Here is a 24,821-nt window from a genome sequence, read left to right as displayed (position 1 = left end):
TGATATTTTGGCACCTGTTTGGATGATACAGACTACAAGAGGCCCTTTGAGGAAAAACATTCAGAATTAAAATGGAATGAACCTTCCCAGCCACTTCCCCCCACCCCCCAACTGAGGGATTAATTGATATGAAGCTGTAAGTAATGACAAGTCATTTAGATTTCTGAAGCCAATCTTTCATAAACTGGTCTTCATTTAAAATAGCCCTTTGAGAGTTAACTTTACTTCACTATTATAGTTTTTGGTCTTACCTAATTAAAATACATTATCACATATTCCATTCTTTCACTTATTTTCTTTCACTGCACATACACATTAATAACAATGGCTTAGCATTCTACCACTGTTTCCACTAAGTTCTATAAAAATACACATATTATTTAAAAGAACATCTAACAGTCACCCTTTTCTACTAGTAAAGATAAGAGCATGAAGTATTTCTGAGTATCTCTCCCTTACATTCCCTTCCAGAAAAACAGACTAAACAACTTGTTTTAGGAAGCTAATGTTTACTTTCCATCTACCATAGAGTAATATCTGCTAAGTTAATTTTAAAATTCTAGAAGACAATATTAGAATCTGTGTGTACCACTTACATGCAGAACTAGTCATCACTGAAAAGGACTATTGATATCTAACTATAAAAGGGTTTTGAGCATTGGAAGTACAGCTCAGTGGTAAGAGACTTATATAGAATGCACAAGACCCTGGGTTCAATCCCTAGCACTGGAAAAACTAAAAATCTTCTAACTTGAAAGTTGCTTCTTTTATTACAGAATTTAAAAATGTATTTAAAAACATGCTAAGTGAAGCAGTAAATGGAAAGAGCCTTAGACTAGGAATTCATAGAGAAGAGATCTACCTCCAGCCTCCACCATTATTACTTTTTTAGTACTAAGATTCAAAAATGCCAGGTGATAGATTTCTTTTAACATCTTTTCATTCACTCAGAAAATATATTATGAATTGTTTTCTGAGTCATATATTTGCATAATTGTAATACATAAAGTTCTTTGACTACACTTGATAATTAGCATAATTATTAATAGTAAGCTTTCATAGATTTCAAAAAAAATTAAAAATTTACTATTTTATGTAAATGCAATTTACTTATAGTGAGACTATTATTAATAAAAGATTTTTCCTCCAAACTTTCTCAATTTAGTTTCTAAATGTTATTTGGCATCTGATGTTTACTGAGCTTACTAATATGCAACAAGATAAATTAGTCTTTTCAGTCTAAGTCTGTGGTGCTCTCAAATGTTCAACATTTCAAAATGATAAAGCATTGCCAAGAGTAATAACCAAAAATTAACAAAGAACAACAACAAAAAAACCCCAACAACAACAACAACAAAAACACAGAATACTGGGGGTATAGCTCAGTGGTACAGCACTTGCCTAGCAGGTGCAAGGCCCTGGGTCTGATCTCCAGCAATAGAAAAAGAAAAAAAAAAAAAAAAAGGCCTATGTGAGAACTTAGAATTTATTTCAATGAATTAGAATCTGACCAAACTTTCCTATGTACCTACATGAATACACAACAGTGAATCTCAACATCCTGCACATCCATAAGACTAGGATCCTAATTAGAATAAGATATACTCTATGTTTGTATAAATGTCAAAATAGACTCCATTGTCACGTATAACTAAAAGGAACAAATAAAACATATAAACCATAGAGAATAAAGCATGACATGCAGCAAGTTAAAAAAAAAAAAAAAAAGAATGCAGAACCAATAAAAACAATTGTTGTGCTGCTACTGTGCCAGGTACTCTACCTGCTTTTTTATTATTGCATTGAATCACTCGAACAGTGTAAAATATTATTAACCATACTGACAAAAAAAAAAAAAAGAAGCTAAGAGAGGCTAAATAATTTGTTCAGTATCAAAGAGCAAAACTGGATGGAGCTCAACACTGAAGTTCAAGTCTTTCAGAATCCAAAGTCCATGCTCAATCTAAGAATTCTTTGCCTCCAGAATTAATTTTAACATTATTCAAATAGCATTATTTACACTACTGAAACAGGCAATTTAACTTAAAGCACTGAAAGACATTAACATAAAGAAACATGCTTTGGTCATAAACAAGCCACAGATACCAAGATCTAAGCTGCATCCCTAAGTTTTATAAAAGGATAGTTGAATGAAAAATTATTTCTTTCAAGCTACTTCACTCTGGTAAAGAAGGATCTCTAATTTAGAATATTTATTTATAAAGTGTTAAATGGTCTTTCCAATTGTACAAAAACAACAGAGAGACCACTTTTGAGAACTGGTCCTCAAAAGACAAACTGGAGTAAAATTCACCAATAGGAATGAAAGTGAAAAGGCAAAGTTTAAGTGTTAACCACCCTCCCCCAAAATGGGTCTGATTATTTGCCTAAGGGACTTTCTGTTTAGTTTTATTTCTTAATATAGTAGCATCATGGAATATGAAGAGAAACAGGGATTGGTAGAAAATAAAATGAACTTGAAAATGTTTGGGATCAAATGCCCAAAATATGAATATATGTAACCAGACATGACAATATGAAAGCAGAAAACTGCTGATAAGATGCTCCTTGACAAACTGAATAGTGATATATGAAGGACAAATTTAAAGTTTGTTCTTAGTTTTCTAACGGATAACTTATATAATTCAATATTTTGTCCATTAGAACGTACAAAGAGCTACAAAATATTATGGTAACCACATTTACTGTAGTTTCAAAAAAGATATTAGGAAAATAGAATATAATAAATAATATTTCAGATAAAATACTGAACCCAGGTCTCTATTTTTCCAGTATCTTTTAAGTTTTAAATTACGTTTCCTCATGAAACCCTACTACGTGAAGATTAAGAAAAGCCATTCAACAGAGCAGAGATAGTTTACATTTGGCCATTGCATAGTCTTTAACAAAAGAGTTCAATTAAAAAGTCAAGATGTATGTTAAGACTTTAAAAGTCATGTGTGAATGTAAACCAATGGTTATATACCACAGAGAAGCAATAATCTTCATTATTGTTTATACATTAGCCAGACTATTTAGAGCAGTCAAATTTACCTACACAGTATATATTTTTGTCAACTAATGAAATAAGGTAATACCAATATTTGATTGCTTACCTTTATACTTTATAATAGGAAAATGAGATTTCTTTTTTGAATTAGTATTTGGGAAGTTAAGTATTGTGCAAACCATGTCATTTTCCTAAGTTTGGTAACATGAAAATACATTCTCAGTTTATTTCACATGTATTTTGTAAGTTGGTGCAAAATGAAAGGAAGCCAGGCAAGAAACAACACCAGACTTGGATTTCATATACTGTAGCAATTGGCAAAAAAATTTTTAAAAAGTTAATATATCTGACACTGAATATATTACATAAACAAATGGACATTTGAAGTACAATTTAGATATCATATTTTATGGTCATCAATGATGTTGAATTAAAAGAGGTATTATACACTCAATGCCTAGGTCTGAAGTATTTTAAAAAGCTCAATATGTTAAATGCAGTATATCTCTAGAGAAATTAGGTATTGACTGCATGCCTCAGTGAGTAGAAAAATCTACAGAAATCCATACCACACATTGATCCAAATATTGCTTTTTAACATTACTAAGAATGTAACAAATTTTAGAATAGTATATTTGACAAAGATATAATTCTCTTTAATTATCAGGCAATGAGAATAAGATATGTCAAATTTATATGTGCTAGTTTCTATGAAGAGTAAAGAAATAATGGAAGAAATAAATACAACATACATTACTTTAATTTTATACTGAATAAAAGCAGTTCAGCCACTTAGAAAATACATTTAGGATACATGAGAGAATTGAGTTTGGAAGAATAACTGAAATGTTTGAAAACATACAGATACAGAAATGTATTATAGTTCCAGGTATAGTTATCTGTCCATTCATCTCTATGCATAATTTTTAATCTATAATAATATGAGCTAATAGCTAAGATGGTTATTTCTTTCCCTCCCTTTATAGCTGAATGAGAAAACACTTAGGTGAAGAGGCTGAGATACTTTTTATACACATTCCTTCATTATAAAAACTTAATCCATACACACACAAAAATGAGCTTTCCCTTCAATTTCTGAATAACCATTAGAAAAAGTAGGAGCAACTAGATAGTCTGATCAGGTTAATAGTCTTTATTGAGTGGCTAACTCCTAAGATAGTTTACATTAAAATCTGAATATTCCCTTGACCTGACCAAACCCAGATATATCGGACACACAGCAAATGTTTGGCAACCAGAAGCTCTACTTTGCAGTAATAACTTTTGTTCTCTGTGCTTTCTTTTGCATTATCTTTCCTCCATATCTATTTGACATCATAGCTGGACTGGCACAGAAGATTTTTTTCCTGAGATTAAGCTACATAGTGGTTGTACTAAAAGTAAACACATGAATATTTATGAACTTGATCTTCTGCATTTACCTACAGGATTTATGGTTCTGTTTATTTTGGTTTCTAAATATGGTTAAATAATTATTACCTAATAATTATTTATACAATGCTGAACTGAAATGTTTTATTTTAGAATATTAAATATAATACCTTAAAACACTGTTCAAACACTTGAGAATATCAAATTTTCCATTTTATATACCAGAATAATTTCATATAAAAATTTCATCAAATGTGTGTATACACATGTTCTCATAAACATGAATATATTTATATGTACAAGTAGATACAGATATGCCTAGAAGTTTAAAATATATCATATTTTAAATGCTTGAAGGTAATCTACTATTTAGGAACTCTAGAAAACTATGATAAAAATGAATATTCCAACATAAATCTTTCCAGCAAACACCAAAAATATTTAATGTAGGTTCTTCCCTGAATATTCCTTCCAGAGATACAATATCTTTTTGTGATCATTCTGAATTCAATTTTTCTTCCCCAAGACCGGGAATGGTGAAATCTACTCATCAACATGTATAAGATTTAAGGGAGAAAAAACTTTAAGTGGACTACTGAATAAAAATTTGTTCAAATATTTCATGAAGATAGAACAATGCAAACACAACATTCAGCTATGGAATTAACTGAAGATGATGTTCAGAATTACTACTGTCAAACTTTGGTCAGACCAACAACTAATAACTCTCCTTCCCCTTGTATAAGTACAATAGTTTCTTAGCTATTTTCATACACAAAACCAGACTAATCAGTATCAGTGGCATCAATTCAAATAAGTGGCCTAACCATAAATCAGTATCATTATTAACAAAACTGTACAAATAGTTAAGAATCTGTATGATGAATTTCCATGTGTACCACTATGTAAAAAGTAATTGCATGTTTCTGAAAACTATTAGGTATTGTAAAATAATTCTGGCAAAAGTGAAGAAGAAAACTCATCAGAAGTGAAAGAACTTTAAGCTAAAAAAAACCCCACAATATTCTTGATGTTTATGCTTTTTAAATTTAATCAAAGCTATGTCCCATTGTCTTTTAAGTGCTCACTGATTTATTAGCAATGTAAATGGTGAAAAATTATGCAACTCTACTAAATTTCTGAGTGATCATTACTTTTTTAAGAAAAGCATACTTGAAAAAAGGTAGTGATTTCTTTTACTCTATGCTGGGAGTATAAAGGCTAAATTCTGTTTCAGAAATATAGTCTAAGTTTCTTAGGTATACAACCAACACACTTGTTTTACTTTTTCATCAGATTACCTTAAACTAATGTGGGTTTTTAATTGCTCTGGAAAATGATCAAGACCCTCTACATTACATGGTCAATGGTCCTTTTAATAGAAAAGGCAATAATATACAGTTGTTTGCGCCAACTAAAACTCGTTAGAAAGTCTCAGTTTAGGGTAACAGTTCAACAAACCATTAAGAAGTGCAAATGTCTTGCTGCCTTTTAGTGAAAATGTGTTGATCTCAATGCTATTTAAAAATTGTTTATTTAATTTAGCATATTTGAAAATACTTTTATAAACAAAGTTTACAAAGAATATAATTTTGAAAGCCAAAGTTTTTCAATAATCACAATTTTTTCACTAGCATAACATTAGAATTGACTTTTTGTCTTGCTGACAGAGCAACTAAGAAAGTACAGTTGCATTGACCATATTGATTGTGAACAAAGCAAGCATCAGTGGGACTCAGCACCATATATTTTCAATATTGACCTCCTACTTCCTTTTCCATGGCTTTCTGGGTCAGCTATTGGATTTGGACTGCAGAGTAATAAACAGCTAAGGTTTAATTAATGGTAAATGAATACAAGACATAGGTTATGACTTTAACTAATTAGGGAATTGTTGAATTAAGTCTGCCTTGGAATGCAAGGCAGTCCAATCAATATCCAATAAAAGGACTATGTATGTAATTTACCTGCAAATGTGTTTCCAATACCATCAAAGTGAGTTTAAATAAGTAAGATATATGAAAGGCGACTAGGAGAGATTTCCACAAGTTAACACTTTATAGTTTCAAGAAAGATATCCTTATTGTGGAGAGATGATATCTTCTAGATTTCTGATAAGGGCACAAGGAAAAACAAATAATCATTCACATGTGCAACTTTATCAAGTCTGATAGTCACCTACAGCATAAAAAATTCTTCACTGACCTCTAGGGTTAACAAAAACAAGCTAGTGACTTTCTGGGCAAGAGAACATCAAACTTTGTTTACTTGCTACCCTTTGGCTCCTTCTTCTGTTGTTACAGTCTAAATTCCCCATGCACTATCAGAAGAAATATTCATTGGTATAACAGGAACTCACTAATGCACATAAAAACCTCAGCAGTGCTCTCACTCCTCAAACCGACTCTGCCAAGGTCATCTCATGCAGTTTTATTACTCTTGACTCTAATCATTCTTCTGAAATAAAACTAAGAAAAAGAAAAGAGAAACCCACCTACTCCCTTGTGGGCATCCAAGCTGGTAAACTCTATTGTCCCATTATGGCCTTTTCTAGGATTTTCCTGATACTGTTTGTGGTTCCCATTGGGACAATATCTGTAGGAAAGTCCATAATCTGCAAGATAAACCTGGAAGACATGAACAGACAAATGAATAATGCTTTTGTCCTCTGAAAATATGGCTTTTATAATTAAGTCTTTAGAAGCTGATAACTTAGGAACAGTCTCGGATCTATATTTTATTAAACCAAGTGGTGCCTCAGGATAAAATATATACAACTAGGGGGCTATAACAACTAACTTTCCAACTTAAATCCTTACTACATCATGGGCATATCTGATTTCTGGGCTAACTTGGATTTAATTTTTCTTATTTTGGTGCTGAATTCCCTTTTCTCCAGGTGGGCATCCAGACGTCATAAACCACAATATGTCTTTTTTACCTGTATTCATAAAGGCTTACGAGGCTAGGCCTTCCTTTGTAACCCCTCCCAGAAACAAAACAGTTTTAAGCACGGAAGAGACATAAAAGCAAACATTCTAAAAATATAAATCTAATTTTATAAGTCTCCTCTAATAGGAAGTATAAAAATAGTAAATAGACTATAGAGCTGATGTCTCAAAATAAACCAAAAAATCACCCTCATGTTGTCTGTATTTAAGAATGGAACATAAATGCAGGACTTCTGGTCTTTTAGACTGATCCATATCACTACTGTTATCTTTGTAAGTCAATCAGAATTACAAGCAGGGTCTCCAAACAGAAATATAGACTGTTCAAAGACAATTCAAATGAATTTTTCTCAGATTACTTTTGGAGAGAATATAAAGTGGGAAGGAGTAGTTTTACGGATATATCATATGTAGAACGGAAAATTGCTGGACATTTTTTGTAACATGGATTCAGAAAATGTGTTCCCACCCAACTGCTACCATTCCATTCCCCTGCTCCAAAGCGAAGCAGTTTCAACTTTTAACACATGTAATTTCATATATATTTCTTTACAATGTAGGAAATATTTCCAGATATGGCTTCAAGATAATAGATAATTATAACCTGCATTTTAAAAGAAAATCAGTATTTGGATATTAGTTTAAACTTTTGGTTTTAGGATAGCTTAAGTAGAGGATATTTTGAACTTCAAAATATAAAAGCACAAATTTTATTTGTTGGAGAATATCACTTGCTAGACTGAAAACACATATTTTCATTTGTCTCCCTCTCCCACATGTGCTGCTTCTCAGTATATCCTCAAAAGTAACAAATTTCTCCACCTTAAATAACCACACACTTCAGGAACAGTTGCTTCCCTTCACTATTTCTGATGCATTTATTTATCTCTTTATTTCAAGAACTAAATAGACTTCACCTGGAAGGGTATATATGATAATTCAGCAAACAGAATTATGTTTTAGTACATAAGAGCAGTTTACTACTTTTTAGAAAGTGCTATCAAAAAGCTTTTCATGTTGTCATAAAACCAAAATTTTAAAAAAGGATACTAGGCACCAGGGGTGTTCAGTACTTTCATTGACCCCAACCATCCTTCTGAATTCCTACAGGTAGGTAACATTATCACCATTTTGTTCCTGTGGAAATGGAGGCTTAACGTATCTGTACGAGTTGTGTAAGAAAAGGCAGCCAGGATTCTATAGCAGTTCTGACTTTAGAGTTTTCACTCTCAGTCACTGTCAAAAAAAAATGCAGCAGGCAATTGAGTTAAACTCACAAAGGAAACTTTCTTCAAGACTACTGCAATAGGGGAGAGAGTGTGAACTCAACTCCAATGAAACAAAAGGCAGGAAAGTTTCTAAGTGCTAGTGAGCCAGTGGGAGAGTACTAGAGAATGTTAGGGGGACATTGGTCAATGTGAATATGCCATCTGTGTTTGCTAACTGGCACTGGGTTACTGTATCCCACAGAGACTACCATCCTGCATAGGGCCAACTCCCAGTTCCTTAACAAAAACATGCCTATGTTCTAAAATTTGTAAGACTGGGAGAAAATCTGTCTCAAAGGGACAGGAAAGGATTTACAATTTTGAGTTTTCTTAAGTAAATACTCCAAGAAAAGGGAGGTCAAGACTATGGTTGGGAAGAAACCTGTCGAAAGTTTAGTTAGGTTGATGGGCTCCTTATAACCATCTTGGTCTTTGCTTAGCCATAGGTCTTAGAGTTGTGCTAGGATGCTCAAAATTTGGCAGAGCTAGGTTTAAAGACAAGAAGCTAATAATATAGAAAAAAGGCATATATTAATTATATTTTAGTCAATGAATATTTCAGATGTAAAAGTGATTTAAAGCATGCACAGTCACAGCTTCAAGGAGCATGCATATACTCTAAGAAAGTGATCTTTAAAGCATGCTAGGTATTATCCAGCCAACCAGAAATGCTCTTGTTAGTCTTAATAAGAGTTACAGATATAACTCAAAGGATCATGAATGATCAAAATATAAAATTAAAATTTCTTAGCAAAAAGAACAAGTCTCCACTCCCTTCCCAACTCTCATACATCTTTTTTATATAATCTACTAATTCAGATTTTTGTCTCCTAATTTAGCATATAGTTCAAAATATTTATATTTATATAGCTTTTATGAGAATTGACCTGGAAAAAAATTCTAAAATTTTTAATGAAAAGTTTGCATATCAAATAGCATATATCATCAACACTATTAGAAATATAGTCAGGGCTCTATTGAAGATATCTAGGGGTGAATTGAGACTTTATGTAATAGGAAGCAAAGTCAATAATCTGTCTCAAGTAATCAAAATGTCAACAAATTAATTTGACTCAATTATGTCAAACTCAAAGTTTTACAGACAGTCTAGAATTTTGCCAGAACAATTCAAAGACAGGGAATAAGGGCTTGGAAAAATCGTCAAACAAGAAAAAGGAGGGAATAAAGGAGCTAACATTTGTGAGATTCTATTATGTGACAATTACTGGGCCAAGTACTTTTCACAAATTAGTTCATTAAATCTATACAACTATTCTCAAACCACGTAGCACTGGTTTGATTCTATGAGGAAGCTGACCATTCACTACTTAAATAACTTGCTCATGAAACAGAGCTAGTGAAAGATGGAAGCAGTACTCAAATCCAGATCAGTATGACTTCCAAAATCATCCTCTCTTCCCCTCTTAATAAAATATAGAAGTGTCTCTGTCAATTTCTGAAGTCATATCAACATCAAAAATAAGTTGAAGCAGAACCCAATCTACAATAGGGGTCACAGGCTAGGACTTATTTTTGTACCCTTTAAAACTAAGAAAAATGTACATTTTTATGTGATTGTAAAAGAAAGGAATGAAAGCTGAGAGAGGAAAAATACATGACTGTAAAAGGAAGGAAGGAAGAAAGGCAGGAGAGAAAAGAGAAGCAGGGAAGGGAAGGAGGAAGGAACTAATAGAGAACCACATGAGGCCCAAGGAGCTCAAAGCCTAAAATATTTACTATCTGGCTCTTCACAGAAGAGGTCTGTCAACCTCTTGGTTTAGTTATTTTTTATACTATCCTTTTTTCTCTATGTGTAAAATAAAAAACAGATAGCTTATAGTTTTTCACTTTACATATAAATATGTATAATATTCCTAGTTTTAGGCAGGCCTGCCTTAGGAAACCCAAAGATTTACACCAGAATTGAGTATGGGGTGATTATTTGCATTGTAATAAGACTAGCCATAGGAATATTTAAATAGCTATCTCTCTAATGCATTTTAAGTGAGTTTCTTTTTATGCCCTTTATCTGAATACAGTAACCCCTTCCTTCCTCCATAAGTACAAAGGACAGCCCTGCTTCAGAGTACTTTCTATTGTACTTTGCTGCCTCTCACATTTCCATATGACACTCCATATCAATTATGTCCCTTTCCAACTTCTTGAGGGGAGATGCACCATGTCAGTATCCACATTTACTAAGTGCAAGTTACCAGTGCTCACTGAAACCATTTCCTTGGAGGGTCTCATTGTTTTAGTGTACTTCTTATCTCGTTCCCTTGAAAAACACCCAAATGGAACTAATGCTTCCATGGACTCTATTTTAATATCTTATAACTTAACAGATAATGTGGCACCCATCAAGGTACACTCCCATTAAAAAAGGATTGGCCTTTCACTATAAGGAATACAATAGGCCCACAGCCTCCAGCAGCAGGGCCACTGGGATCTGCTGCACAGCCTGAGAACAAAAGCCATACTATTCTTAGGCAGCCTCACAGATGACTAGTCATGGGGAGGAAAGGGAACCCTCTTCTACTCAATTGGTATCTCCAATCATCACCATCATCATCATCATGTAAAAATCTTTTTATTTTTATCATCATTACTTTATAATAAATCATAATGATAAATATTATTAGAAATAGTTATTTGTTGGCATTATTTTTTAAAAAAATTATTATTTAAAAAAAATAATAATCTTTGCTATGGAGCCCAGAGATGGGTTGGCCGAGAATGTCAGATGTGCATTGCAGTCCAATGTTCTCCCTTTCACAAGGGTCAGATCCACAGCCCACCCTGAGAGCTTCCCTATCCAATTGTGTTTACTCTTTTTATCTTGCACAGGTATCATATTCCCTTCTCCCAACAAAGTCCTTGTACTCCTAATTGTCTCAGCATCTGTCTCCCTGAGAACCTCATTTGACACAGCTGGTCAGTAAATAATATCCTTGATTAATAAATGAAATGAAGATGAAAAACACATAATCCTTCAAGTACTACCAATGAGAACACAATTTGCCATAAGCCAGGATGTACCCATATACGCCTTATTCTCAAGTTTTGCACTTGTTTAAGCTTTTATTTCCAGTTGCCTTTGCTGCCTGATGCTTGCATGGACAATAAAGGCTTTATTTTTCCAGAAGAATGGGTGAACTAAGGATTAAAAAGCATCCTGTGACAATTCCCCTTGACATAATTTGTATCAGAAGGGCCTTTATCCTCAACTGGGCACTTCTCCAGCGCCACCCCAAGTGCACTCTTACCTTCTACCACACTTTCTGAATTCACACTTCTACTTCCTGGACTCACCTGAATCCTATCCTGGCACTGAGATACTTTCAATCATGAGCAATGTCTTGGTTTTCACTTGTATCCCTGTGGTTTACTATTATAATAATGTAAAAAATATTTAGCTTTTATTTATGCCTCAGTTCCATTATCTGGAAGCTGTAAGCTCCAAGGAGAGGAAAGATCAGGATAAGGTGCACACACTTTTGTATCTGTGACATCTCAAAGGCCTTCTGCATGGTAGATTTAAATAAATTTTTATTGATTTGACTTGATAATAATTGGACCAACTGAACTAATTTCTTTCCATAGATATCTGGGCACCAAGCATAATAAACTATTGGGAATTGTACATTTTAATAAGGAAAAAAACTGTACATTCATTGAACTCTTGCTAAGTGAGAGCATTAAGTGCCTTATACTAGACAAATCAATTTAAACCTGATTAGTCTAATAAGTTATTTTAAGGTCTTCTAAGGATGAGAAAATAGGATAAGGTTTGGTGCTCTGTGCAAAACAAACTTACAGCAGCTAGAAAAGCTGGGCTTTGAACTTAAATCAGTCTGACCAGAAGACTGAGTTATTTTCTATCTGGCCCACATTGAGGAAAGGGAGAGAGCTTAGCACATCTGTAGGTAGAGAAGTAAGATATGCTCTGACAAAAGTGTAGCAGCCTATGAAAGTTTTGAGCAAATTGAGATTATTTCCGTTAATAAGACTCAGAAGAAGCAGCAACATTTAAATTGGGCCTTGAAATACATCTAAGATTTCCACAAATGGAGATAGGGAAGAAGAAACAACACAAGAAGGAAAACAAGGTGTGGGTTGGCGGGTACTGGTAGTCTAGAGGTTAGTGGAAACACAAGTCAGAAAAAAAAAAAAAAGATCCACGTTCATTTACAAAGAGCCTTGGAAATGGTGCTAAGAAACTGGAACACAATTTTTGTAAGTAAATTCATGTCACTGAAAGGCTTTGCAAGAAAAAATATCAGCACTGGCAGCAGAATGGAGTGTCAAATTAGGAGACTATGACAGTAGTTCAGGCAAGAGGATCCTGGACTAGTGGTACTGGTGAAGGGAGACAAAAAGGGCCACAAATTATAGGATGGGTTTTTGGGGTGGGGACTGTAAAGAGAGAGTGACTGGATAGGGAAATGAGGATTCAATGAACAGAGAAAAAAGGGATCAGAGGAGGAAAAGATGTTTTTAAAAGAAAATGATAATTTTTGTACTCAAAGAAAACTGGCCAGTTGGAGATGAACAGTCTAGTCCAACTAGCTTCTGTTTCTGTCAGCTTATGTCAGAACTGAGTGACACAGTAGCAGCTGATGGAAAAGAGTATAAAGGATCTCTTTCTCATCAAGGTTTGATCTTCCTGCTCCTGGAGAATCAGGATTCCCCAGTAAGGAGCAGCTAGACTGACTCAAATGGAAATATAACTTTCAATTGGGAAGATTCAGTGAAGGATAGTCAAGAATAGGAGCTCTGGAATCAGATTCCCTCGGTGTAAATCCTGGCTCTACCTCTGATTCCTACTGTATTCCTAGCCAGGTTACTTTACTTCTTTGTACTTCTGTTTCATCATCTAAGAAATAACCTACTCCTCTCAAGTGGTATTGAAAGGACCAAATGATTTAAACCTATCAAAGTCAGACTAGTATCCAGAACATAGCAAAAGCCAGAAAATAACAGCTAACCAGACTATAAATCATGTTTCATAAAACTAAAGAATTCTTGTGGGGCAAAATAAAAAAAAAAAAGGGTTCTTATCAGCATGACAACCAATAAAAGATGGTATTTTCTAGCAATTGTATTGGAGGGCTGTGAGGGATAATCTGGTCCCTATTTCTCTCCTGTTAGAGTCTGTAAACAAGTCTGGTTGGCGCCTGGCATTTTGCCAGAGGGCGTGGTTAACGTTAAGGTCTGTAAATAAGTCTGGATGGCGCCTGGTATTTTGCCAGGGGGAGTGGTTTGTGAGGTGGCGCCAGCGAGCCATTAAGTGTGGAGATTTCTTATTGGTTGACTGCTGTATCTAGTTTATGTTAATTAGATAAGCTGTGTGGAATGTATATATACCCCTCCTGTCCTACAATAAACGGCTTCCACTCCTGCTGTATCAAGGTACACAAGTTGTTCGTCACCCCCGGTTATTTTGCTGCAGCCGGGCTGCGGCACTCTCCTTGGTTCTAGTGGCCTATGGCACTCCTTGGCTTGTAAATGGTGTTCTCCGTCTCTTCACATTGTCTTTTTTTTACTCATGTCTGTCTCCATGTTCCAATTTCCCCTCTTCATGAGATCACAAACCATACTGAAGTGAGTCCTCCCTAGGACCTCACTTTAATTTGATCATCTGCAAAGACTCTATTGCCAAATAAGGTCACTCTCACAGGTAATGGAGATGAATGCTGACTAAATAAAAAATTCATATATGCATTAATCTCTTCAATTTCTTATTGTTCCCTTATCATTCATATATTGAGTGTATTATGCATTCCATACTCTCTGCCAGTTGCTGGTAACAAATCAGTCGATAGAACACAGTCCTAGTTTTCCCATTGACATGATCACAAATTTGATTTTCTGAAAGTCCAGTACACAGTACAGAGAGAATCACACTAATCTAGTTCTATACCAGTAGTTTCTTAAATCAGATCTGCAGCTAACTACCAGTTCTATATGGTGAGTCAGAGACTGAGAAATGAAAGGGACAAAAGAGATCACGTAGGCTACTCAATTTACAGAAGGGGAAGATGGACCACTAAAAAGCCTACTGAATTATTTAAAGGAGAAAGAGATCTGCAGTACTAGAGTTTTATTAACTAGAATAAAAATTATCTGTATTCCAAACTTCTCATAAATTTAGAATACAAAAGAAAGTGAAAGAAATAAAACAGTACCTGATATTAAGAAATGGCTGTTAATTTTGTTGAGTGCTAATGACATGATGATATGATGAACTTCATTGTTTTGAAGATGTATACATACTTACATATTTAAGTAGTATGTCATAATATCTATAATTTACTATAAAATACTTCAGCCAAAAAAATCAATAAAACAAAAATTTTAAATGTTAATTTTTAAAGCAAGGTATCTATGGAGCCCACTAATTTGTAGTATGTTTAAAAATTTTCAAAATAAAGTTTAAAAAATATACTTTGCCTAGAAACAAAATTTTATATTTAACAGGTTCTCAGAGTTTTAGCACTGGAAAATAAGCATTGCAAAATATTAAATACAGACCCAAATTACAAATTATAGTTATTATGATATTGTCTTCAATATTTTCCACCAATTGATACACTCTATTAAGACTAATCACATAGCTATCATTCTCATAGTATTCTGAAATACAAAATTTTAAACTATGGTTGAAATTTGATTTTGAAACAGACATCTTAATATGTTTAAGAATAAACTTTCGAGGTAGATGTGGTGGCAGCTATCTATAATCCTAGCTACTTGGAAGGCTGAGGCAAGAGAATCATAAGTTTCAGCAACTTAGCAAGGCCACTTTCAGCAACTTAGCAAGACCTGTCCCAAAATAAAAATTTTTAAAAAGGGCTTGAAATGTGGCTTAGGGGATTATGCACCCCTGGGTTTAATCTTGGTACAAAAAAAGAAAAAAATAATAAATTGATAAGAGAAACATTGTTATATCATATATTTGATTAAGTATTTCTTAAAAAATTAAGTAAATAAACTGGAGTTCAGAAAAATAATAACACACCACAGAAAGTTAAATGAAAATAAAATTTAGGATTGACTACTTTCATTTGACAAATCATACTGAAAGAATTCTAAAATAGCTCATAGAAGTGATTATAACATATTCAATTTCTAGACAAAGAAACATTTGGTGATAGGATTATTTTTGAAATATGCACTGTTAATATAAAATTCATAAAATTTTAAAAGTTCATATAACTAAAGTCATAGGAACAATTTCAAGTTTCCTTTTTTAACTAAAAATATACAGTAGGATTTCACTAGGAAAAAATAATATGCATGTCACTATATGCTACAAGTGGCCAACATCACCATGTTATATTTAATCTATGACACAACCCTATCCACGTGATAGCAAACCACTTTAAAACAGCCTCACCAGCCGTAACACACAGTTAATGTTATGGCATTATCAAGCTAAGATATACAACACTACTTAAGGTATTATAAGAACTAAATTTTATGTATGTTCCACAAAGAAAATGCCACTCCCAAAATTGTAACCATATTATGTACACATACCATGTAAAATTCTTAGAACACTTCAAACTCCATCTTACAAGCAACCATGACTGATAAATAGATTGTGTTAGAATTCCCTCTAGCCAACAGTGAACAAGCAACTTTAATGAGGCTTATGACCCTAAACTATGGATATTTGAGAGACTCTGAAAGTAGTTAGGTCAGATGCTACAATTCCTTCTCCAAAATCTATAATTTTTTTTCTAAATTTAAACTTTTTAATTTCCTTAATTTTGCAACAATAGGCTGTGGAAACTTTATAAGAAACATTTCCTTCTGGAATGAGCATTCAGTACTTGGAGAATAAATTTTTAGAGAATCACAGAATTTTAGAGCTAGAAGGAGTCTCTGAGATCACTTAGCTGAAGTCTCTTATTGTATAAGTGAAAGTTAAAGGCTGCAGATCTGATCGATGGCAGATCTGGGACTGGAACCTGGTCCCCTGAGTTATTCCAGCATGGCTCCCAGCAGTCAGGAGGGCCATCACAGGTCCTAAGTCATGTTTAACACTCCAGATGTTGACATGAAGAGCTCCTCTCTACCTATGAGGGTCACCTTCTTTGACTTAGTATGCAGCTTTGTAATAGAAAGATACTGAATATGACCAGGCATGCAACTTTACAATCAAGGTACTTCTGGCAACAAGTCAGATAACAGATACTATATCTAAACTGGCTTCATGTCTTAAGACAGTCAATGAAGTATCACTTGAAGAGTTACATAAAAGAAATATGTACACAGGTCCCATGAATATAAAAGGAAGAAAGAGAATTGTACCTATCTATAAGCCTTAAGGAGTTCATTTTTGTTCAAAATATAAAATAACACAAGGTAAGTGATACCTAAGAGCTTCTAGGCTTAAAATACATATTTGGAGCTAAAGGGAATCAGAAAAGAAGATCAGTATAGACCAGAATCAAGACTTTACCCAAAAGTAGGGATGTACAGTGGCACAAGAAAAAAAAAATGCTTTTGATTAACAGGGAGTGTACCACTGGACTAAAAGGTCTGGTTTTGGCTAAACTGCATCAACCTTCTTCACTATGACCCCTGGGAGATCCAGGGTCTTACTGAAAACCACCACTTGGCATCACTTCTGGTAATGCCTACATAAGCAACAAAAGACATTTGTTTTCTAAATACTAGATCAGTACTTATAAGCCTAATTCCCCAGTTATAAATTAGACAATAGTATATTCTAAAATCAGGAAACTTTAAAACTTAGTTTAGGTTGTCCAAGAGTTTACCTTAGGTAGTCCAAGAGTTTACTATGATGTTTACTTATTTCTATAGGAAGATTCAGAAAGACATTAAAGGACATCACACAATAAACGTTTTAAAAATTAGTTAATGCTTTTATATTATCGTTCCTTAAAGTGTTATCTCTTCTATGCTTCTTAATTTAAAGTTTTAATTTGATATTTAAACAAACCTATAAAAAGAACAAATAACATTTTATATAGTAAACAGGGTATTACCACTGAAGTATTTTGTTTAGTCTTTTGTCTAAAATAATTAATTCTTTAAAATCCTTGTTAAAATTGAGATGGCTCGAAGGATTGGAAATCTCTGACCAGGCATGTCTGTAATCCCAGATACTTGTGACTCTGAGGCAGGAGGATAAAAAATTCAAGGCGAGCCTTAGCAACTTAGAGAGAGACTATCTCAAAATAAAAATTAAAAAAAAAAACATAGGAAATTTCTAGATTTGTTTTAACATGTAAATCAAGATAATACAATGGCATGTTTTCAAGAAACACAAGAAAAAGTGAACTAAGTATTTTAAATCCAAGTTTATCTTTCAAGTATCAATGCAATCTTTAAAAGTTTAAAAAAATGCAGTGCCAAGACCCATGGCACACACCTGTAGCCCCAGTGAATCAGGAAGATTGCAAATTTGAGGCTGGCCTCAGCAACTTAATGTGGCCCTAGGCAACTTAACAAGACTCTGTCTCAAAATTAAAAATAAAGTAAACAAAACCAAAAGGGTTAGAAATGTGGCTCAGTGGTTAAACACCCTGGGTTTGATCTACGGTAAAAACAAAACAAAACAAAACAAAAAACAACAAAGTGGTCATGTACCAATGGGCACTTCTTGAACAATGTACCAGAAGATGAGCTACATGCAATCAGAAGATGACAGAGTAACTTTGGTGAGAAGACAGAAGGGTAAGTACTTAAAATATTACATCTAATAATAAAACAAAACATAGGACAAATTAAAGGAATTATAAAAATGTATTTTAAAAAAAGTAAAATTAGTACAGCTAAAACATGAGATGACAATGGTAAGACAAAGAAAAAAGTGAAATAAATTCAATGATAATGAATAAGCAGTACATGGAAGTAAATGAATACAACAGCTATAATTATAGAAGTAAAAGATTGAATAATAAAAGGGCCTCAGAGTCTCTTTAACAGATAGAAAGGTCAAGTTAGTAACAATGAAACCACAACTTTTCTAAATATCTCCTCCATCCTTCAAAAATATTTAAAGGATATAAGATCAAATTAAATATATAAAATTAAAAAGGAGATAGAGTAAATATTGTAATGACTATCACACAGCAAAACAACTGTATTAATAGGAAGAAGCTACAGGAGAATAAAGGAGACAGAATTGCACATAAGAGATTTTTGTACCTTCTTGTATAAAATATATCACCTGGATGAAATCTAAGTAAAGGTATAGATTACAAATAGAGTCACTAAGGCAGATAATTTAGGCATATATTAAACTTTATACTCTGAAAATCAGGACTATTTCTTAAGCAAACATGGAAGACTAACAAAAATTAATCATCTTCTAAGTAACAATGTATCAGTAAACTACAAAGAGTAAAATCACTAAAATATCCAAATCATACTGTAATAAATTTAAGCAATTATAAAAAACAATTTTAATAAAAATTTAAGAAACTTTTACTGAATCACTTTTTGGCAAAGGAAAAATATAAGCCTTCTAAAAACTATACAGGTAAAAATACTGTATATCAAAATCCATGAGAGACAAATCCGTAACCAGAGGAAAATTCATAGCCTTAAACACTATGGAAATAGCTTTAAAAAAATGATTCAAAGATAGTGGAATAGTGCAAGACAGCATTTCTCTTAGCTTAGCTACCCAGAACTCAAACAGTGAGAATACCATGTCTCCCTGATGCTTAGAGTGAAAAATCCAGAGACTGGAGGGGCAGTCTGCCCTAGGTGAACCATGGACTGCTTGACTCATTAGTCAGATATATTAAAAAATAAGGAGGAACCTCTCCATCTTCTGTGATCCAGGAGCTATCTTGGGACTGCAGCACTGTGTAGCCTATAGAAACTGAAACCCACGTCTGTAAGTTTTCCACTAGGTCTGCGTAGACCTGTCTGAGCCTAGCAATCCAATGGAAAGTCAGACAACTGGGAGCATTTCACCCCGGGGAAACACAGGTTAGAAAGGCTGAAGAAAGCTGGGCTGTGGTTGCTTGCTCTGAGGTAGATTTCAACCCCACTTTTTTCCCCTTGTCCATCTTTCACAGCCTCATCTTCCCTCAGGGCCATCATTATATGACAAGGGTCTGTTGCAGGGCCCCTTAAACTTTGTTAAACGGCTGTCACAATAGGAAAAAAAAATGTAGTGATAAAGTATAGTGTACCCCTGTCTCACTTTAGCTTGCTGCAATTTGCCATTACTTTGTCCCATATCATAGGATCAAAAACATCAGCAGCACTTATCCATGGACTGGTATCAAACACAGTCAGAATTTCTGGGCTTCTCTCTTATACAAGGTTAAAACTCAAGTATAAGAGAGTGTGCAGCACTTGCAGCTGCAAATCTTTGGGGGAACTTGGTAGGTTCCCCATTTCCCCTTCCTCACCACTCTGTGAGGGGCCACACCCTGTCTTAATAGGCTTACCTCAGGTCCCTACTTGGGCACTAGCTGCATGGGCTATCTCTCAACCAGCCAGGAGATCCACGGAACAGGGTAGAGTGTGGCTGTGGAGTCACTATTCAAGACCTCCGGAGACCAAGTAGAAAGTAGGTCTGATTTTATTGCGCAGTTACTATGTATACATACTCAGGCAGTAGCTAAGCAGATTACAGGCAGCCACCAATGCAATTTCTGGCTAACTGTCCTTGGAGCAACCAATCAAGGAAGGGGCCATGGAGCAAGCTCAGGGACTGCAACAGGAGGCCTCACACCCAGGGCTGTGCCTAAGGGGTAAGAGGTTTGCTGCTCACACGCCTAGTTCAGGGGAGTGGTTTGCCACTCAGACACCCTTAACGTATGCCACATATGCAGTACTCCATGCACTTGTCCCCAAACTGGCCTCTTCCCAGTTTAGCAAATCTTGAAGCACAAAGGGGCAGATGGGGTCCCTGATTCCCTCCTGAGTCCCACATCCACCAATCCCTGAATCCTGCCAAATCAAGCATCAGCCCAGCACCCAACAGGGACATCCAGCTTACCAATCCCCCAAACCCTCCCTATTCCCCAAGCAAGCCCATCACCTGCAGCTATGTGGCCAATCTGCAGGTCTCAACACCTGGTCTTGCTCTGCCTGATACAACAGTTTTCTGAGATGGATGCAGAGTCTGATGACCAGCCCTTAGGACCACCTGGGAGAGAAGTACATGACTGGAGGTGGGAGGAGATTGAGTCTAAAGACTAAATCAGAGACCAGAATCGTGGGGTCTGTAGGCAACATAAGGGGCTAAGATCAGGCTCCTATATCATATGAGTGGAACCCAAAAGAGATTCCTAGGGTGCAGTCTTCCAACTTGAACCAGCAATTGTTACACTCTGCCTCCAGTGCTAACCCGGCTACCCTAGAAACTCTCACCATTCTAAGGGTGGAGCTACCATCAAACTCCAGATAACTGCTCCTATGGGCTGAGAAGGGAAGATGCAATTGTTCAATTTTCCATCGAAATCCTTTTTCTTTTGTTCTCTCTCTCACATCTCTACCATTTTTGAAACGAAGTATTTTTTACACATCAATTTATTGGGGACTGGGATGTCTGAATAGTATATCATAGTTTTGTTGTATATTCTTTTGTTTTTACTTTTTAAATTTTTAAAATAAAGTTTTACTTTATATATATTTTTCGTCTCACTTATCTGTTTGCCTGGATTTTCTTTCCCTCTTTTTTCCTTCTAACAGCCAACCTCTATTAATTCCTCTTTCACTGTTCCTATAATAATTTTTAACTTCTATCTTCTCTCCTCCTTCTTCATAAACACCACATCCTACACCACTTCTGTTCTCTTCTTCTCCACCATTTGGAACTGTAAACCCTTTTGGCAAACCTACTGTTTATATTATAGACATAATTGAACACATCAGTTCTGTGTAATACAATAAAACTGTAGATGTAGGAGCTATTTGGCTTAAGGCTGTATATTGTTTGCACTGGGTGCTCTTAATATTGGTCTCCTCCTTAAAGGCAAGGTACTGGAAACATTAAGGGATACTATAATCGTCTACAGGGTAGAAACTGTACTGCCTCAGATCCATACTACTAGATGGAAAGACATACAAACAATATGAAAAAAAAACAAGGTAATTAAGCACTCCAAACAAACCAAGATGCTCCAATAATAGAATAAATTGACAACACAGTAGAAGAAATGTCAAGAGTTCAGAATGTACTTAGTTAAACTGATCTTCAATGTGAAGGAGGATGTCAGAGTAAAATCAGAGATGAATTTTAGGAGGTAAAAGATCACTTCAATAAAGCGAGAGATTTTGAAAAGAAATCAAGCAGAAATCCATGAAATGAAGGAATCATTAAACTAAACTAAAAATTCAATGGAAAGTATCACCAACATAGACCATTTGTAAGACAAAATCTCAGGCAATGAAGATAAAATATACAATCCTAAAAGTGAAGTTAACCACACAGAAGACATGGTAATAAAGCATGAACAGAACTTCTAAGAATTATAACATGAAAAGACTAAATTTAAGATTTACTGGGATAGATGAAGGCACAGAGATACAAACCAAAGAATGCACATTCTGAACAATTAAATAATATCAGAAAATTTCCCAAACCTAAAGAATGAAATGGAAAATCAAATACAAGAGGCTTAAAGTATCCAAAATGTACAAAATTATACCAGATCACAGCAAGGTACATTTTAATGAGAATAACTAACATACAAAACATGGATATAATTATAAAGACCATGAGACAAAAATGAGATTATAAATGGGGCAAACCAATTTGGATCTCGGCTCATTTCTCAACCCAGACCCTCAAAGCTATAAGGTCCTGCAACAATGTTTATCAGGCTCTGAAACAAAATGGATGCCAGCCAAGAATTTTATACCCAGAAAACCTAAGCTTCATATTTGAAGATGAAATAAAAACCTTCCATGATGAACAAAAATTAAAAGAATTCACAACTAGAAAGCCTATACACTACATTCTCAACAAACTATCCCATCAGAATGAAATGAAAAAAAAAAAGTGAAAATCAGCAAAGGGGGAGGAACTACATTAAAGGAATAGTCAATTAAAGGAGCAACTAAGTAAAATTAAAAACCAAAAATAAACCAAAATAACCAGGAATACAAATCATATCTCAATAATAACCTTGAATGTTAATAGCCTAAATTTATCAACCAAAAGACACAGACTTACAGATTGGATTAAAAAACTGGACGCAACATTATGCTGTCTCCAAGAGACTCACTGCATAGAAAAAGACATCTACACACTGAACGTGAAAGGATGGGAAAAAATGTTATCACTCATATGGATCATGTAAACAAGTAGGCCTTTCCATCCTCTTATCAGATAAAGTGGACTTCAAGCCAAAGTTACTCAAAAGGAACAAAGAAGGACTTTTCATACTGCTTAAGAAAACTATACATCAAGAGACATAACAACCATAAATATTTATGTCTCAAACCATGGAGTACATCTAACAAACTCTTCTCAATTTCAAGAATCAAAGAAATCACACACAATAAAACTAGTGACTTTAACACACCCCTCTCACCACTAGATAAATTCTACAATCAAAAACTAAATAAAGAAGCTACAGAACTAAAAAATACAATTAATAATTTAGACTGAACATATATACGTGTGTGTGTATAGACCATTTCATCCATCAATGACTGAATACACTGTTTCCACAGCAGCACACAGATCCTTCTATAAAATAGACCACATCTTATGCCACAAAGCAACTCTTAGCAAATACAATGCAATAGTTTTGAGACCATTCATTCTATCAGATCATAATGGAATGGAATTAGAAATCAATGATAAAATAAAAAAATAAGCTACTATAATACCTAGAGGCTAAATAATACACTATTGAATGGCCAATGGAAAGCAGAAGAAATCAGGGATGAAATAAAGCACTTAGAAGTAAATGAGAAAATTCATACAATATGTCAAAATCTCTGAGACACCATGAAGGTAGTGCTAAGAGGAAAGTTCATTGCATTGAGCTCATTCATTACAAGAACAGAAAGTCAACAAACAAACGACTTAACATTACATTTCAAAGCCCTAGAAAAAGAAGATCAAAGCCAAAAGCAGAAGAAGACAGGAAATAGTTAAAATCAGAGCTGAAATCAGTGAAATTAAAACAAAAGAAATAATAAAAAATTGATAGAACAAAAAGCTGGTTCTTTGAAAAAATAAATGAAATTGATAAACCTTTAGTCACGCTAAGAAAAAGAAAACTCAAATTACTAAAATCCATGGTGAAAAAAGGAAGTACTATAACAAAAGACACTACTGATATACAGAGGATAATTCAAAACTATTTTGAAACTATTTTGAAACTATTTCTCCAATAAAATAGAAAATCTTGAAGACATTGACAAATTTCTAGAGACATCTGACCCACCTAACTGAATCAGGAGGAAATACACAATTTAAACAGATCAATTTCAAGCAATGAAACTGAAGATGCCATCAAAAGCTTGCCAACCAAGAAAACCCAAGGATCAGACTGATTCTCAGCCAAGTTCTACAAGACCTTCAAAGATGAATTAACACCAATACTTCTCAAATTATTCCATGAAATAGAAAAGGTAGTAACCCTTCCAAACTCATACTATGGAGCTATTATCACCCTGAAACCAAAAACAGACAAAGACACATCAAGGAAACAAAACTTCGAACCAATATCCCTAAAGAACATAAAGGCAAAAATTTTCAAGAAAATTCTAGCAAACTGCATATAGAAATATATTAAAAAGACAGTGCACCATGATCAAGTGAGGTTCATCCAAGGGATGCAAGGTTGGTTCAATATATGAAAACAATAAACATAATTCCTCACACTAATAGACTTAAAGAATCATATGATCATCTCAATAGATGCAGAAAATGCACTTGATAAAATACAGCATCTCTTCATGTTCAAAATACTAGAAAAACTAGGGGTAGTGGGAACATACCTCAACACTGTAAAAGCTGTCTATGCTAAGCCCAAGGCCAACATCATTTTAAATGGAGAAAAACTGAAAGCATTCCCTCTAAAAACTGGAACAAGACAAGGGTGCTCTCTTTGACCACTTCTATTCAATATTGTCCTTGAAACTCTAGCCAGAGTAATCAGACAGATGAAAGAACTTAAAGGATCCATATAGGAAAAGAAGAATTCAAACTATCCCTATCTGCTGATCATATGATTCTAT

At 34.3% G+C, this 24,821-nt stretch overlaps 1 protein-coding gene across 3 annotated transcripts in view; it reads right to left on the bottom strand.

The window, feature by feature from the left end:
* Window positions 1-24,821, bottom strand: part of Vrk2 (VRK serine/threonine kinase 2) — a 100,972-nt gene that overhangs the window by 30,509 nt on the left and 45,642 nt on the right. For all 3 annotated transcript variants that reach the window (XM_026408787.2, XM_026408788.2, XM_026408789.2), the window contains exon 8: window positions 6,897-7,029. In XM_026408787.2, coding sequence (XP_026264572.1) covers window positions 6,897-7,029 — 133 coding nt within the window. The remainder of the gene's footprint in view (window positions 1-6,896; window positions 7,030-24,821) is intronic.

This window comes from Urocitellus parryii, chromosome 12, assembly GCF_045843805.1.
Source record: "Urocitellus parryii isolate mUroPar1 chromosome 12, mUroPar1.hap1, whole genome shotgun sequence".
NCBI lineage: Eukaryota > Metazoa > Chordata > Mammalia > Rodentia > Sciuridae > Urocitellus > Urocitellus parryii.
Note: the sequence above shows the minus strand (reverse complement) of the source record. Positions and strands in the feature narration are given on the sequence as shown.